A 15,022-nucleotide genomic window follows, 5' to 3' on the forward strand; every position below is an offset into this window, starting at 1 on the left:
ATTTATTTCCAGTTTACTGGGGCAAAATAGATGACTTCTGGCACCTGCTAGAGGCTATTTCTGATACCATTTTTGTATGAATTTCTAGTCTTGTTTGCTTCAAATACAGGATGGGCAGGCACATAATCACTGCAGAATGCACAGTAAACAGTCTTTATCCTAAAAGCTTTTATGTGGGCTGTTTGAGTCCTCAATTTGTCTTTCCAAATGACAAGCATTTTTCTTGCAACAACAACAGCAGGATTTTTAAAGTGTTAGTTTCCTTGTCAAAATAATTCTTAAGCAGCAGTGCAACCATTCGGGGCGTAAACTTACTTAGAATGAGTAAAATTTGACAAAAAGATGCTAAACATGTTCTTAGGTTCACACATTGCCACTGTAAAGCTGTTTCACTAGGCTCAAGTGATGATTCAGTTCCCAAAGATGCTGTGAGATTTTTACATCTCTGGACTGTTCTTGAACATTATCTGGTAGCTCCTTATAAACAGACACACACACAATTGCCTTCCAGAATTATACTAAAGTAGTATATTAGGATCTTCATTTGTCTGTTTTATTTGTTAATCTAGATGAATTAAGTTTAAAATTCACGAATTTTGTATCGTGAACTTCACTGGAACAAGGATTCCTGAGAGTGTAGTCATACCTCTTTGTATTTTATCATAGCTTTTCTTTCTTATGGCCTTATGAGGTTTTTTAATTAAAAAAAACCCAACAAAATGAGATTTCAGTTTCATCATTTATTCCTAGAATTAACTTCTTAATTTATTCCTTTGTTCTACTTGTCTATTTGAAGTTTTCATATAGAGTGAATTATTTTAAAGTGAATTATCTGCAAATTTTTATTCTAGGACTGCCTCTAGTCATACTACAGAGAGACAGATGTCCCATGATCTGGTCGCTGTTGGCAGGAAAAATGAAAATTTTCATCCAGTGTTTGAGCACATGGAATCTGTAACACAAAATGTTGAAAATGACCCATCAAGAGAATTTACTCAGGAAATAATCACCATTATCCATCAAGTTAAAGGTGGCTGTAATATTTGGGGTATATGTATGTGTTTATGTATTTATGATTATTAAATGAATTAGATGTGCTGTCCTTGTAAATCTCAGGTGTTTGCCTTTGGCTTCATTTGTATTTTGGCTTCATTCCGTATTGTTTAAGGAAAATGTAGGCTGAGGATTTAAAGTGGTTGGGTGGAGTATGATAGTAAGATCTCAGTCCATAATAGAGGCATAATCGTGGAGTGTTAAGGTCAAAAGGATTTTATGCTAGTACTACTTAAGACTAACCTGCTTGTTTAGGAACAAGAGAGGAAAAAAGGAGCTTTGCTCCTTTAACTAGGAAGTCACAACTTCCTAGTTATATGTAGTTCCTTTTAATTGTTCAGATTAGCATTTAGACTGCTGCACCATGTTCAGTATTAAATTTTATTTACAGATTCTAGTCATTTGAGTACTACCATAATAGACCTGACAAATAGTTAACACTCTAAATGAGCTTAATCTTACTAAATAAGAATGATGTCTGATTTGGGCTGGCCTAATCTTTCATATGTGAATGTTAAACTGCAAGTAGAAATAGTTTGAAATTTAATCTCAGAAGTTATCTTGGTGTCTTTAAGAGTTAATCTTTAAAAGATACAGTTTCCCACTGTGCATTTCAACTACTACAAATAAACATTCTTATATTTAATATCTCTTCACAGCAAATTATTTTACAGCTTCTGACATAACTTTACATGAACGGTTCTCAAAAATTCAGGATAAACCAGTTGCAGATATGAATGAAGTTAAAATATGTTTGGATCCAGAAATTCACAGGTAATTGATGTGCTTTTTGCCTTAATTTATTTGCATTAAGGTAGTTAATCTTCATAGACTTTACACAATGTAAAGTGTTTTTTCACTGACTCTAACCTACCTGCCCATAGCCTGTAAAGAATTCTGTAGTTGGTCAATAATGCTTTTGTTATTTATGGTGATGGCACTTGTTTTATGTAGTATTTTTGTGTTCCAGGAGGATTGACATGTCTCTAGCAGAACTTCAGAACAAACGAACTGTGCAATCTGAATCTCCCCAGGTATCTTGATTACTTAACTTTTCTGGCAAGCAGTAAGTTAAAATTATATAGATGTAAACAACATTTCCCCTTGCTATTAGAACATCATTTTTACATGTTTTGAAGACCATCAGTAATTCTGACTATTTTGAAAGAAATGCACTGATAACCACAATGGTGCAAATATACTGTTGACTGATGAGTAAAATGGAGGTGTGTTCTCCAAAGCAGCTGAACTGTGGTTATTCCTCCTGCTTGGACCCCTATCTGTTTTTAAATAGTGTAAATATTAAGTAGGTGACTGACATGTGGCTTTTCCCCTCTGATATTAGAAAAAGCCTTAATGTTCCTTCAACCCTAATGTTAGAATGGCCTGCTATCCATGTAACTCCTCAGAATGCTATTTTATTCAATGCTTTCATCCAGGGACATAAGATTTTCTGTCTTCCCCTTTCAAGCTATGCTTATTGTGATTTAGTTACCATTTTTTTCTATAGTACATATATGTGGAGATTCAACTTAAGAATAGTAGAACTATAAGATTTACTGGAATTCATGTGACTATTTTTGCCTTAGCAACTCCATGTGGAATTCCAGTGCTCTGTTCACTGTTGTTTGGACACTTGTAAAAAGGAAGATGGTCCAAGAAAGAGTAATTGTTTGGGACTACTTTTTGTTGTTGTTTTGGACTTTGGGTCCTTGGGTTGATGTGCATCTATCCTGTGTGCAGATAGTTGAACTACATTAACAAGGTTATATACCGGATGCATCCCCTGAAGGACATAATCACATCAGTGTTTAGTTATTACTAGCTAACTTGACTTTAACCCTTCCTCTTAATTAGAACATGATGAGAGTGTTAGAAGATCCAAATGATCTACGGCATGATATAGAAAGGAGAAGAAAAGAGAGACTGAAGAATGAAGATGAGAGAGTGTTTCATGTAGATGATGTAACTCCAAGGTAATTAGCGAATAACAATCTTGTTGGCCAAAGCCTGTAGTTCTTCTGTGTGTTCATTTCTTGACCCTTTCACAGTTACATTCATGTGTGTTGTGATTCTTTTTCATAGTTCGTCCTTGTAAGTTTGACTTGGTCTGAAATTCAACTAATGTACATTGCAAACCACTCTAATGGAGTGTTACCTTGAAAGAGTTTAAGCTGTAGTCGGGAAAAAAAACGAAATGCAAGCTCAAGCTGTAGCACTGAATAGGAAGAGGGGAATAAATTAAAGATGCTTAGCTGTTTTTGAGCTCCTTGATGTGCTGTATAACAACATTCTCTTGGTGTTTTGTAGTTTTGTAAAAGTATTCTAGGATGAATACATTGTTGTGTTGCCCTGGTTGTTTTGTAATATCATGTGGAATATCAACAAAGAGTTGGAGTTTTTCTGATTCTTGGAGAATTTTATGAAGAAAAGCTAGATTTTTGAAATGGCTTTTTCCTGCAATGAATTCCTCCAACAGGTTTGTTAAAGGCATTTGCCCCAGAGGTGTTTGCTAACCTCAGTCATCCTGTTTCACTTTTGATGTTGTGAGGTTGATTAGAGAGATGACTTGACTTAGTTGTGTTAGAAGAAATGTTGATTAAAGAATTGCTGTAATGTAATGAAATGTATCTACACTGTAGTCATGACTTGCAGATCACTTTTAATATGCTGCTGTTCATTTTAAATGCAGTCTATAACGGCAAATAGTGGCAATGCCCACATAGTTGGGAAAACTGACTTGTGAAGATGCGAAAGAAATTTCTTGTATTGGAGATTCTTTAAACAACAAAAGTAAAAGTTATGACGAGGGGGGGAACAGTAAAATATTGGACTGTTGCATATAGCCTTTTATGTAACTGGGGCTATGTCTTTAGTGTATGTTTGGCCTGGTTATCTGGGAAGGGTTTGTTTTTGCCACTTCCACAGTTACTGTACTGCTTACTTCTTGTGTATGCCGCTCAAAGCGGGAAGCTCAAATTTCTCTAATAAGTGTGGCTATCCTGGAGTTTGATGTGGTAAGGGGTTACACTGTCAGAGTAACGTGGGCTGAGGGCAGTAATGTTATGGACAATTGGTAGGATTTTCCTGAGATCAGGAGTTCTTTATAGTTCACATATGAGATACACTCAATGCCTCTTAACTAGTCCAGTGTGCCTCTATTTTTGCCTTAGTAATTTATTTTGCAGCTATGAAAACTGTTTCTGTATGCTTTATGAACTGTGAATTTTGACTTCTGGTGCTTAGTTTTCATAGTGTATGTTTTATTTAGAGGCTTATGAACATATTTGTATTAGCAATGTGCTCAGTAAAAAAACCCAAGCAAGCAAGAGCCCAAAGCCAGAGCACCCTTCTTGCTGAGGATGAAACTGGAGCATTTAGGTGTTTATCTGAGCTTCTGCCAGATTTGGGATTTCATGAAATAGAAAGTACTATGGAGCTGTAAAGAGAGTATAAAACTGCTGAAATGCAGAAAGCGTTTCAACCAGCGGAGGGCAGCAATGACCAGCCATGCAGGCCTAGTTGGGTGAGCCAAGGAAACCTGACTTGCATAGCAAGGATTTCAAGAAAGTAGAGTATCTTTTACGTTTGTCATTGCATAAGAGAATGCAGCTTCCTATGTAATTCTGTGCAATTTAGTCTTAAGTTTAATCAGAGGACTAGTAATTTGTTGAATGTCCTAGAAAAAAATTACTTAAAAACAGTCACTTTGCACTTCTAAGTGATACAGATGCTAGACTAAGGTTATTTAGAATACAGGGGTTTGATATGCTATGGCTTTAGATCTTAATTGTTCTCTCTCTTTCTCTCTCACACATACCCATCAGGAACCATCAAAGCTGCAGTCTTTCAAAATTACAAAACTCTCAACTTGATGGCTTCCAAAAGCCTATGAGGTTCATTAAGCCACCTTTCAGGAAATTTATTGGGAAACCTCACCTGGTAAGCCTAAATGTAGAATTAATAGCTTCTGAATCTGTTGTTCTTATTACTTTCATTGTCTATGCTGATGTAAATTTAACTATCTGTGATGTCTTGACCTTTTAAATTTCAAGTGAGGCTTCATTATCTTCAGACTTTGCTCAACAATAAAACTACTCATAACTTCACAATTCTAGTGCAAGAGCACTTCCTCAGATATTTGTTGAAGCATAGATTAATACAAATGAGCTAAGAACACTTTTATGACCAGATGCTGATACAACAAAAATAATTTTGCTTTTGCATACCTGTGCAGTACTCCGTAACAACTCTGCTACTGCTTTTTATATCCTAGCAGCAAGTTGGCCATGGATTTGTTGCTTCAGAAAGCTAGTTTAGATTGGTATGTTGGGTGAAATCAAAATATTTTCTTAACTAGTCCAGAAATAAGGTGATCAACTTCAGATCTCTTATTGAATAGCAGAATAGGTCAAACTAAACTTTTGAACTAAATTTTAGGTTCAGAATGACTTACTGAAATTAAGGGGCTTTATGAAATAAAAACTTGTATTGTGGCTTTGTAAAAGAAGTTTGTACCTAATAATGCATTTCTTCCACTTAATGATGTACTACCTAAACTATAATATGGAAGGCCTTATTATTGAGCAGATAACCTGAGTTAATATTGAACACTTTGAGAAGAATACTCTTCTGCATTCTAGTTGTCAGTGGTTGGAAGGGAAGATGTGAATCTTGTGTGGGTGGCATTGTTACTAAAACGGTGTTTCTCATTATGATAAATGTTCTGGAAGGCTGTTATTTTAAAAACAAATAAAAATGAGGAACAAATCACAGAAATAAATAGAAATGTTCTTGAGAATGGAATGTTATACAATAGAATAGCTTATCTGTGTTGATACTGTGTTTATCAAAGCTAGTTTGGGCACTTATTCTTTCTTACACTGTCTTTCTGTGATGTACTTTTAATACTGAAATGGGCAAGACAGTTATATTAGGTTCAGTAGAAATAAATTTGTTTCTTTTGAAAATTCTTTCTAAATAAGTCTTATTTCCAAGTGTTTGTGCTTGTTTAACTTGGGGAAGGGGTGAGATCAGGAAAGTTTTATTAATGTGTGCAGTATAATTCTAAAATATCTTTTTTCTGGAGAAGACTAACATAAATTGCTGTTTCTTATATGTTGCAATTAATCCCCTATGGACAGGGTTCCAAAAGACCATGAAACTTTTTTGAGGTCCACCAAAAGTAGCTTTTATGTAGTCAGTTCTGACTATCACTGAAATGTAGCTGCCTTGCAGATACAACAGTGCGTCTTTCAGTGTAAATCAACACAAGTTTTTCATGGTAAAAAACCTACTTGCTCAAGACTTTAAGATTGAAGTCCCCAAAAACAAGTAGTAATTGCTCATTAACTGTATTGGGTCTGACTGAGTTGGAGTTAATTTCCCCCATAGCAGTCCTATGGAAGTAACTGTGGAAGTAGCTAGAAAGGTGTTGATAACACACTAGTGTGTTGGCTACTGCTGAGCAGTGAGTGCTCGCACAGCATCAAGGCGCTCTCCCCAACATTGCCCCCTCACTGGTAGGCTGGGGGTGGGCAAGGTCTTGGGAGGGCTTGGGACAGCTGACCCAAACTGAGCAAAAGGATATTCCATACCATATGATGTCTCCTCAGCAATGAAAGCTAAGAGAAAGGAGGTGGAGGGGGGCATTTGTTATTGCGATGTTTTATCTTCTGGAGCAACTGCTATGCATGCAGAAGCCCTGCTTCCTGGGCAGTGGCTGGACATTGCCTGCTGATAGGAAGTAAAAAATAGATTTTTTTGTTTTCCTTTGCTTCTGTGCGTGGCCTTTGCTTTTGCTTTAAACTCCCATTATCTTGATCCATATGTTTTTTTCATCTTATTTTCTCCTCCTCTGCACTGCTGAGGAGGGGAGTGATAGAGTGGTTTAGTGGGCACCTGGCATCCAGCCAGTTTCAACCCACCACAGTAATGTAGTAATTGCAACTAAAAGGGGTTAGTTTGAAATAGAAACTGAGTTATTGTTAGATGTCCTGAAGATCCAGGAAGACTGAATTTTGATATCTAATAGCGAACTGCAAACATGCATTTTCTTAAAGTCCTTCACTGCAGTGAGGAGTAATCAATTCATAACCAACAGTAGCTGTGAAGGATGGGTATTACAGATGCAAGGCATCCTAAAGAAGGAATGACTCTTCATGAATTCAGCCATGCAGGAGCTGGTTTGCAGACAAGTGGGAAGATAAAATACTTTAGTTTGCTGTCCACATTTGTCAGTAAAAGTGGAATTAATCAGTGCTCACCACCTGGCTCGGAGGGCTTACAGACATTTTGTGAATGTGCCTGCAGTACATTAATTGGCAATTTTTAATTGCATACCTTCTGTTTTTGTGTTTCTCTTGTCTTTTAATTCTTATTATGCTCCCTGTGTTTGTTTTCCTGTTTATGTAGTATGTCTAATGCTCAATATACAAAGTAATGCAAAAAGAGTAATTTTTCCTGGGCAGAGCAGATCACTAACACAGCTAACTCATATCTGAGGCAGTACAAATAATTCAGCTGAATAAGCTAGCTCCAGTAGTGTGGTACTTCCCGTGACATGTAGGTGTGTTACGTGAGTGCTCAGAATGGCTTTCTGTGAAGGAGTTCTTCAGGACTGGGTGCAACTGGAGAAGAGCTTATCCTGATGGGCAGTAGCTCAAGCCCAATCTCTGTATGTGTAAGCTGCTAGCACTGCTTTAATATTTGGTGGGGTTAAGTGGAGTGGCACCCAAGCAGCCAACTGTAATTTCAGCCACATGTATCCCTTCTGTGTTGAATAGGCTTTCTGTTATAAATTCAGAGCTGTGTGACTGTATCCACTACTACTTTGTTTGGAAATATAATATTAGTAAAGTTGAAAGCAGCCGAAGAAAAACAAAAATGAATGAAGTAAAAGGCTGCTTGTAGCTGCTTTCTGTGAGAGGGCAAATGTTTGGAATTTGCTATTCAGAGCGCCTTGTATCAGAACAGTACAGTTCAGGTGTGAGCACTACCGAGCACCTTGAAAAATGTAAGGACCAGGTCTAAAAGGCAGTGTTCAGAGGACAATGCATTGGGTTTAAGTGGTTTGATGAGTCACCAGAACACTGGTGCTGGGTTAACCACACCTTTTTAAATAGGAAACATCCTAAAATGAGGGATATGTTACTGGGGCGCAGCAGTACAGGGGAAAACTGAATAAGAGTTTGAAGTGTAAGCCAGAGCTAAGAATAGTTGTCGAATACGAAAGTAAATTTTGTAGTTTTGTTTGGTCTTATGGATACTCGGGTAGATACTGGTTCCACAGAGCTTTCCAGTTCTTGTGGGAAGCTTGGGTGAACAACCTTAATTGCACTGTTACCTGCTTAGATCTCTCCAAGAGGATAATATTCCAGTAGGATGATCTGTATCATCTTTGGCTGCTGTGGGCTCTGCCATCACTTCAGCCAGCCTGGACTCCAGGCCCTGTGCTCCTGTTACTCTGGTTCCTTCAAACAGTGTCATTGTGTCAAATGCTACAAGAATGAAACGGTTGCAATATTTGTTAGTATAACTTGGGAACTTTGTAGGTTTTCTTGAATAATTTAGTAACACTAGGATAATAACTGTCTGTTTTCCTACTAGAATTCTTACTATTCTTCAAAACCAAGTGATACTTACCCTCACCGACGCATTAGAGGACACCTTGAAAATGCAGGACCCATCAGAAGGCACTTTAAGGTACAGATCAGCTTTTATCAGATGTTACATAAAATGTTGATTCGATTCTGTTAAGTTCAGTAGCAGGAGACACATTTTTGAAGGTATTAAATGCAATGAAAACTAGTGTTGTCATAGCCTAATTGTTCCCATTGAAACAATGGGAGGCTTAGCTTTCAGTAGGTAAGATGGCTTGCAATGGATTGAGCAGGGTTGTCCAGTATTATATCCATGCAGTTGAAATAAGTTAATTGAAAAGTTGAGAGTGAGAATTGCAAAAATTGAACAATGACTGGAAAGCTCATCTATTCAAAAGACCAAGCTGGTCACTTTTCTTTCCTTCACTCAATGCGTGTGGAAGCTTGAACTATTTTGCAAGACAATGAGACGTGAATTGTATTGCTTTCAAAATTGTATTACTGTTATTAGCCCTTCCCTATAGGAATTTCTGGGGAGTTAATCTCTTGTGTATACCCTGCATACTGCTATCTATGATTTTTAAAAAAAATTTAAACTGCAAAGCTTTATTCTTCAGGCCTCAAGATGGTGAAGGGACGGGCAACTGTGCTTCTCAGGGTAGTGCAGTGGCTTTCTGATGCCTTTTGATTGTAAAATGTATCATGGGTTCAGCAGAAAAGACAAAAACACTTCCTTTTCTGCAGACAGTGGCATGCTATGCATGGATTCAGTTAGAGCTCTTTATATTAAAAAAGTAAAACTACTTTGTTCAAGTCTAGAACAACTTACACTAATTTTCTACCTTAAAATTATCCCTGCTTATTTAACAGATGTGTTCTCAGGAGTGAAATAACACACAGAGAAGATAGTCATCTTTCCTGTTTTGTAGATAGTGAAGTTGAAGTAAAGTTTTGATGGCTAAGTGAAGTAGCTTGCATTTTTGGATGAAATTTTGAGGGTGGGCACTGTAGGTGTATGTGGTTTTGGTCCTCCCCCCCCCCAACTAAACATAACTGTTGGATAAAAAGGCTTTCAGGCTCTCCCATTTAGGTGTGCTTTGCCAGTCAATCGTAGTCAGATAGCTAAGCTAACGCTATCAAAAAATGTTAACTTTATTCTGCTGAAAAAAAAGTCTTTTTCCAAGCTGAAGATAACAAGTTTCAAGTGTCAGCCTGATATAACTATTTTAACATTTAAGGACATCATAGCCTCTTAATCAGTATCTCCTCTGTCTTGTCAGCCTATAGGGGATGGAGGGATCTTTAGCACTGGCTGCCATATCATTGAGGCAGTGTTGGTAGTTGATGTAATATAAAGAAAATGGAAGACTGCCTTCATTTACATCAGCCTACAGTTCTGCTGGAGATTATGCAAGCACAAAAGTGTCCACCTAAGTTGTCATTGTGCGTATATATGAATATTGTCTGAATATTGCTGTATCCAATGATCTGTCCCATGGTGCTTTAATATTGTAGGGAAAAGAGCATATGCACTCATATGGCAGTTTGCGTATGTGTATAGCACATTTATCAGTGCCATGGAAACAGCAGTGCTGATTGACTTAATTTCATCTTTTTTTTTTACATTTAATTTCTTCCTGTATAACATAGAGTGTTCTTCCTTCCCATGCTGTTGCTGAAACCTACTTAAGAAGGTGATTTGACTATCTCCTGCACTCAGACTTTCTTGGCTGATTATTTAAAAAAAACAAGATACAAACAAAACACCAGAAAACCACGCACACAGTCCCATTCCCTGCCATCCTGTCCTGTCAAAAAAATAAACAAATCACACCACACTACTTCTTGGTATATAAAATGGGGGAATTTTAACTTAGTAAGCAAAAATGTAGCTTTTCTTCAAGTATTTAAAAAAAACATATGGCTTTGCAGTATGTTAAACTTCTTGGGGAAAAAAAAATTTAAAACAGCAGTTTTAAAGGATCTGGAGAAATCTTATGAAACTTAAAAGGTCTTTTTTTGTAATGACACTTTGCAGTGAACCACTAAGCCAACCTTTAAGTGGGTACATGCATGGTAATCTTCAGTTCTAAACTTCACTCACTGTTTAATACAGTTCAGTGTCTTAATGGCTGTGCTGGGTTCACCCCAGCCAGCAGCTAAGCACCACACAGCTGCTTGCCTGCTCTCCCTTCAGCTCCCCTCCACCCCCAGGAGGATGGGAGAGAGAATATGGAGAGCAAAAGTGAGAAAACTTATGGGTTAAGATGAAGGCAGTTTATAAACTGAAGGAAAGAAGAAGAAAAAAGTGATGCAAAGGCAGTCACTCACCACCTCCCACAAGCTGACTGATGCCCAGCTGGTCCCCAAGCAATGGCTGCCTGTTCCAAAACCCCTCTCCTCAGTTTCTGTTGCTGAGCAGGAGGTTATATGTCACGGAATATTCCTTTGTTCATCTTAGGTCAGCTGTCCTGGCTGTGTCTCCTCCCAGAGTCCTGCTGCCCCCTGCCCCAGCCTACTTGCTGAGTGGCAGAGTAGGGGAAGAAGAAAAGGCCTTGGTTCTGTGCAGATACTGCTCAGCAATAGCCAAAGCACTGGTGTCACAGATCCAAAACACAGCACCATGTGGGCTGCTGTGAAGAAAATTGAGTCCATCCCAGCAGACCCAGCGTGGTGGCATATATTTGCTCATATGGACTTACTTGAGAGCTTGAGGTCATTGGTGCACAGGCATTGTCATTAGCATTATTTATAAAATAGTCTTAATGTAAAACTGAATGTCACTTTAGCAGTTTTTTTCTTACTTTGAGACCAGAAGTTGATGTTTTCCACACACCTTAGATGACCTCATTTTGCTCTAAGCTATGTGTGACTGCAGTGCCTACATACCAAATGTATATATAGTCTGTTAACTTTCTCTACAGCTGATTCTGTTCAACATTAATAATACTGCTATTCCCCTCCCTGCCCACTTATGGAACATGTAGTACTTGGGGTGAAACTCTTAGGCTGTGTGTAATCTCATTTTCAGTATCTTGTACCTTTCCCATCTCTTACTCAGTCTGCTCCTTTGCTTGTTGTCATACAAATGCAGTGGTAGACCGCTAAGGCCTCCTTTCTAGCCACCTCTGTCAAAGCAGAGAACCACAGCAGCTGGGGGGGAAATGGGAATGCTTAATCTTAACTATGTTCAGGGGCTTAATCCATCATTATAACTGATTAAAAATCAGTTTTCCCTATGGTAGGCATTCTACTTCAAGAATTTACTTGCACTTATTTGTATTGTGCCTGGACTCTGATACTTTTCAGGAAAGGGGTTAGCATTTAACAGCCTTCTGCAAGTGTCCTCTGCCTACATGCACTGTAAGAGTAACCGTGAGGGACTGATGGGGCCAGCTTCTTAGTAATCTCCTATGTAGTAGGTGGGTGAAATGATTTGGGAAGTAATAAAACCTCTGCATTTGCATAGAGGAACATCTGTGCAGTCCGTTCTTAGCTGTTCACCAGCCACACAGTGGAAAACACAGTGGAAAAACTGGTACCAAACTTACTGCAACCTCAGAGCATGTGATTTTTTTTCTTGAAGTGATCCTTATATCAAAAGGAGACCGATTTCACCAAAGTGATTAGGTCATGCTCAAGAAGGGCTATTTCTGTGATATGTTTTGTTCTCTCCTACACTTTAAAGGTGTTTGTAAAAGATAAGAATTTTATACAGTCTGGAGGCTTTCTCTTTTTTTAGTTGGAAAGCCATTGTGTGTTTAAATTTGGAGGGGGTGGGGAAACTTGAAATTTAAAGGCTGAATGTATACATGAATGCTTTATGTCAGGACCACATTGGAAAACTTAAAATGGCAGTACTGGAGAACTGAGACATTATGATACACAGGACTTTTCTTACTCTAAAGACTTTTACTGCATATTTTGTTGGAGGTGTGAGTGCTCAGGAATGAAAACCTTTTTATAACTTTAACTGCTGTTGTCAGTGTTAATCTTGCTATATTCTTTCTGTGTATGTATAATGCCATTCACCTGTAAGCCTTTTGTTGTCTCTGTGGCCTCTGCACCTGGTCCCACACTTGCTTAGTTTACAGCATTCCAGTCTGGAGGTAACAAAGGCATAGAGCAATGAATGTATGTTCAGACCGTAAGATCTCAGAGCTATAGGAAAAATATATATACTTCTGTTTAGTATGACTTTTTTAGTCTCAACATGTGTGCGCACTGCAGGCCTGATATCTCTGAATTTGTTAGCAACAGTGAGGTGTTGTCTTAAACTTTTTTGATGGTGGTTTAATTTCATTAAAGTTTGAAAAAATGTTAAGATGTTGTACAATACGTTTACTTTGTTCTATGAGGAAGATAATTTCAGATGTTTTAAATAGTAAGTACAATACAGCAGTTTTTTGAGCAACATGGTAGCTAGTGGTCTGAGGAGTATTAAAAGGGAAATAAAGGAAGAGGCTCTACACTTGCAAATGCATACTTCTGTTGTTCGTTCTGTACTGTTTTACATGTGTAAACTGTAAATATAAACTATTGAGTTTTGGTGCCCTCATTTTGCACTTTTTTCTTCCTTCTCTAACTCTCACAGAGCAACTTTGCAGATGGCCGTTTGCAATCCCATTATAAATCAGGCTTAGTACAGAAGGGTTTATATATTCAGGCTAAGTACCAGCGGTTGCGTTCTGTTGGTGTAAGGGGATTTACCACTAATAAATTCAGAGATGGATTTTTGAGGAAAGAAAAGGTAAGTTGGCTTAATTTATTTTTCACTAAGCCATTTGTAAAATATGAATATTTGTATGATCCATTCCAATTTTTAAATCCCCATGGAATAACTTGGATGGGATTTTCTGGAATATTGGTTCTTTGTACTTTACAGGCAAACCTGGTTCTCCACTCTTATTTCCTCCCATGTTTATTCCATGAAAACTTGCTGAAACTTCCTTTGGGTAATTGCAAATCAGAGGTGACCTCTGAGATTCTGCAGTTGCCTGTGTTTCAGTATTCTTTCCTTGAGTTCAGCTAATCTCTCTTCCTATTTATAGGAAGACAAAGTGGCCCTCTGTAAAAATATTATGTGCTCTTAGGCTATGGTTTTTATAACTTGAAGGGTATTAATTTTTTTAACTATGTCTGTGTTTCTCTTTGTTATGTTACCTTAAGTTAATCATGTGCCTTAAAGTACACACTGGAGTGCTGTTCTGAATAAAGCATCCTGCAATATATGATGTCGGTATAAAATGCTTTGATAAGCTCAAGCTGAAATAATTAGGCACATTGGTTCTATGATACCTTTTGATTTGTGGAGTGTGGGACAAGGATAATCTCAAACTGCAGAAAAACTTTTGAACCATATAAAATTTTACAGCTTTTGTGAGGATCAGTAGTTAAAACATTCTAAATCCTTTATTAGAATTGATCAAGTATGATCAAAGTAGTATGAGGTTACTTGTGACATCAGAGAATTGGATTAGATGACTTACACAGCCCCTTGCTGTTCTGTGTTCCTGTGCAAATTCTTATTTGTTTTGTAATTGTGTCCACCTAGCTACAAGTAAATATACTTGCATAACTGTTTGTAGTTGGATTAGAGTTCACTTCTTAGAGCACAGAAGCATAGGTTCTTAGAGCTGTTTTCAAAAAACCTGCAAGTTTACAGCCCGGGGTGGGGGGGAACAAACTACAAAACCCCCCCAAAATCTAGCGCACACAACACATTCCTCTCCCCCACCCCCCTGCCCCCCCCCCCAAAAACCCACCAAAAACCACAAACCAAAAACAGACCACAAGGAAGAAAACCAAATACTTTGGACAAGTTAAATGAGTCACTTGTTACTGAAGTATACTGGTGAATGCCTTTTGCATTTGCAGGGACTCGGAGAAGTATGATCTCTGAAGGCTAAATTGAACTGGAATTGGTGGGAAGTAGATGGAGAAGGATTTTTCCAAAAATGATGACCTTGTAAAGTGGGCATAGAAGTGCTGTAATTTTGTTGTAGTGAGATTTTCCCTAATTTCTAATGCTTTTCTATAACTGGGTATTAAGGTTCTTGTCTGGAACCTATAAAGCATGTTTAATACAGTCTGGCTGCTGGAGATTATGATTTGAATTAGAGAAGCATAATAAGATCTGAATATTGATTTTTAGGCCTGATGAACTTGAGTATCTTTGAGTTAAATTAAAATAAATCCTGAAGAATAAGTATGACACAGCCATTTTTGTAACAGTATCCTGATTGCTGGTTGGCTGATTCTTCAAAAACAAAACTCTTCCTGAGATTGTGGCATTTCCCATATTTTGCCTGTTTTAAGGATTAAACTCCTTGAGATTTGTTAAACCGGTCTGAGCATCTTTATTTCAC

The 15,022-nt window shown here is 37.7% G+C and overlaps 1 protein-coding gene across 3 annotated transcripts in view; it reads left to right on the forward strand.

Moving 5' to 3' along the window:
* BCLAF3 (BCLAF1 and THRAP3 family member 3) overlaps positions 1 to 15,022 on the forward strand; it is a 33,607-nt gene that overhangs the window by 13,360 nt on the left and 5,225 nt on the right. For 2 of the 3 annotated variants that reach the window (XR_012627537.1, XM_074858673.1), the window contains exons 5-11: positions 852 to 1,030; positions 1,713 to 1,827; positions 2,024 to 2,087; positions 2,911 to 3,029; positions 4,881 to 4,995; positions 8,662 to 8,757; positions 13,249 to 13,404. Coding sequence is in view for 2 of the 3 variants with exons in the window: in XM_074858673.1 (XP_074714774.1) it covers positions 852 to 1,030; positions 1,713 to 1,827; positions 2,024 to 2,087; positions 2,911 to 3,029; positions 4,881 to 4,995; positions 8,662 to 8,757; positions 13,249 to 13,404 (844 nt within the window). In the remaining variant the exon portion in view is untranslated. Of the gene's footprint in view, positions 1 to 851; positions 1,031 to 1,712; positions 1,828 to 2,023; positions 2,088 to 2,910; positions 3,030 to 4,880; positions 4,996 to 8,661; positions 8,758 to 13,248; positions 13,405 to 14,531; positions 14,999 to 15,022 lie in introns of those variants that run through there. The other variant, XM_074858675.1, reaches the window with a different exon arrangement.

The sequence above is a fragment of the Strix uralensis genome, chromosome 2 (assembly GCF_047716275.1).
Source record: "Strix uralensis isolate ZFMK-TIS-50842 chromosome 2, bStrUra1, whole genome shotgun sequence".
NCBI lineage: Eukaryota > Metazoa > Chordata > Aves > Strigiformes > Strigidae > Strix > Strix uralensis.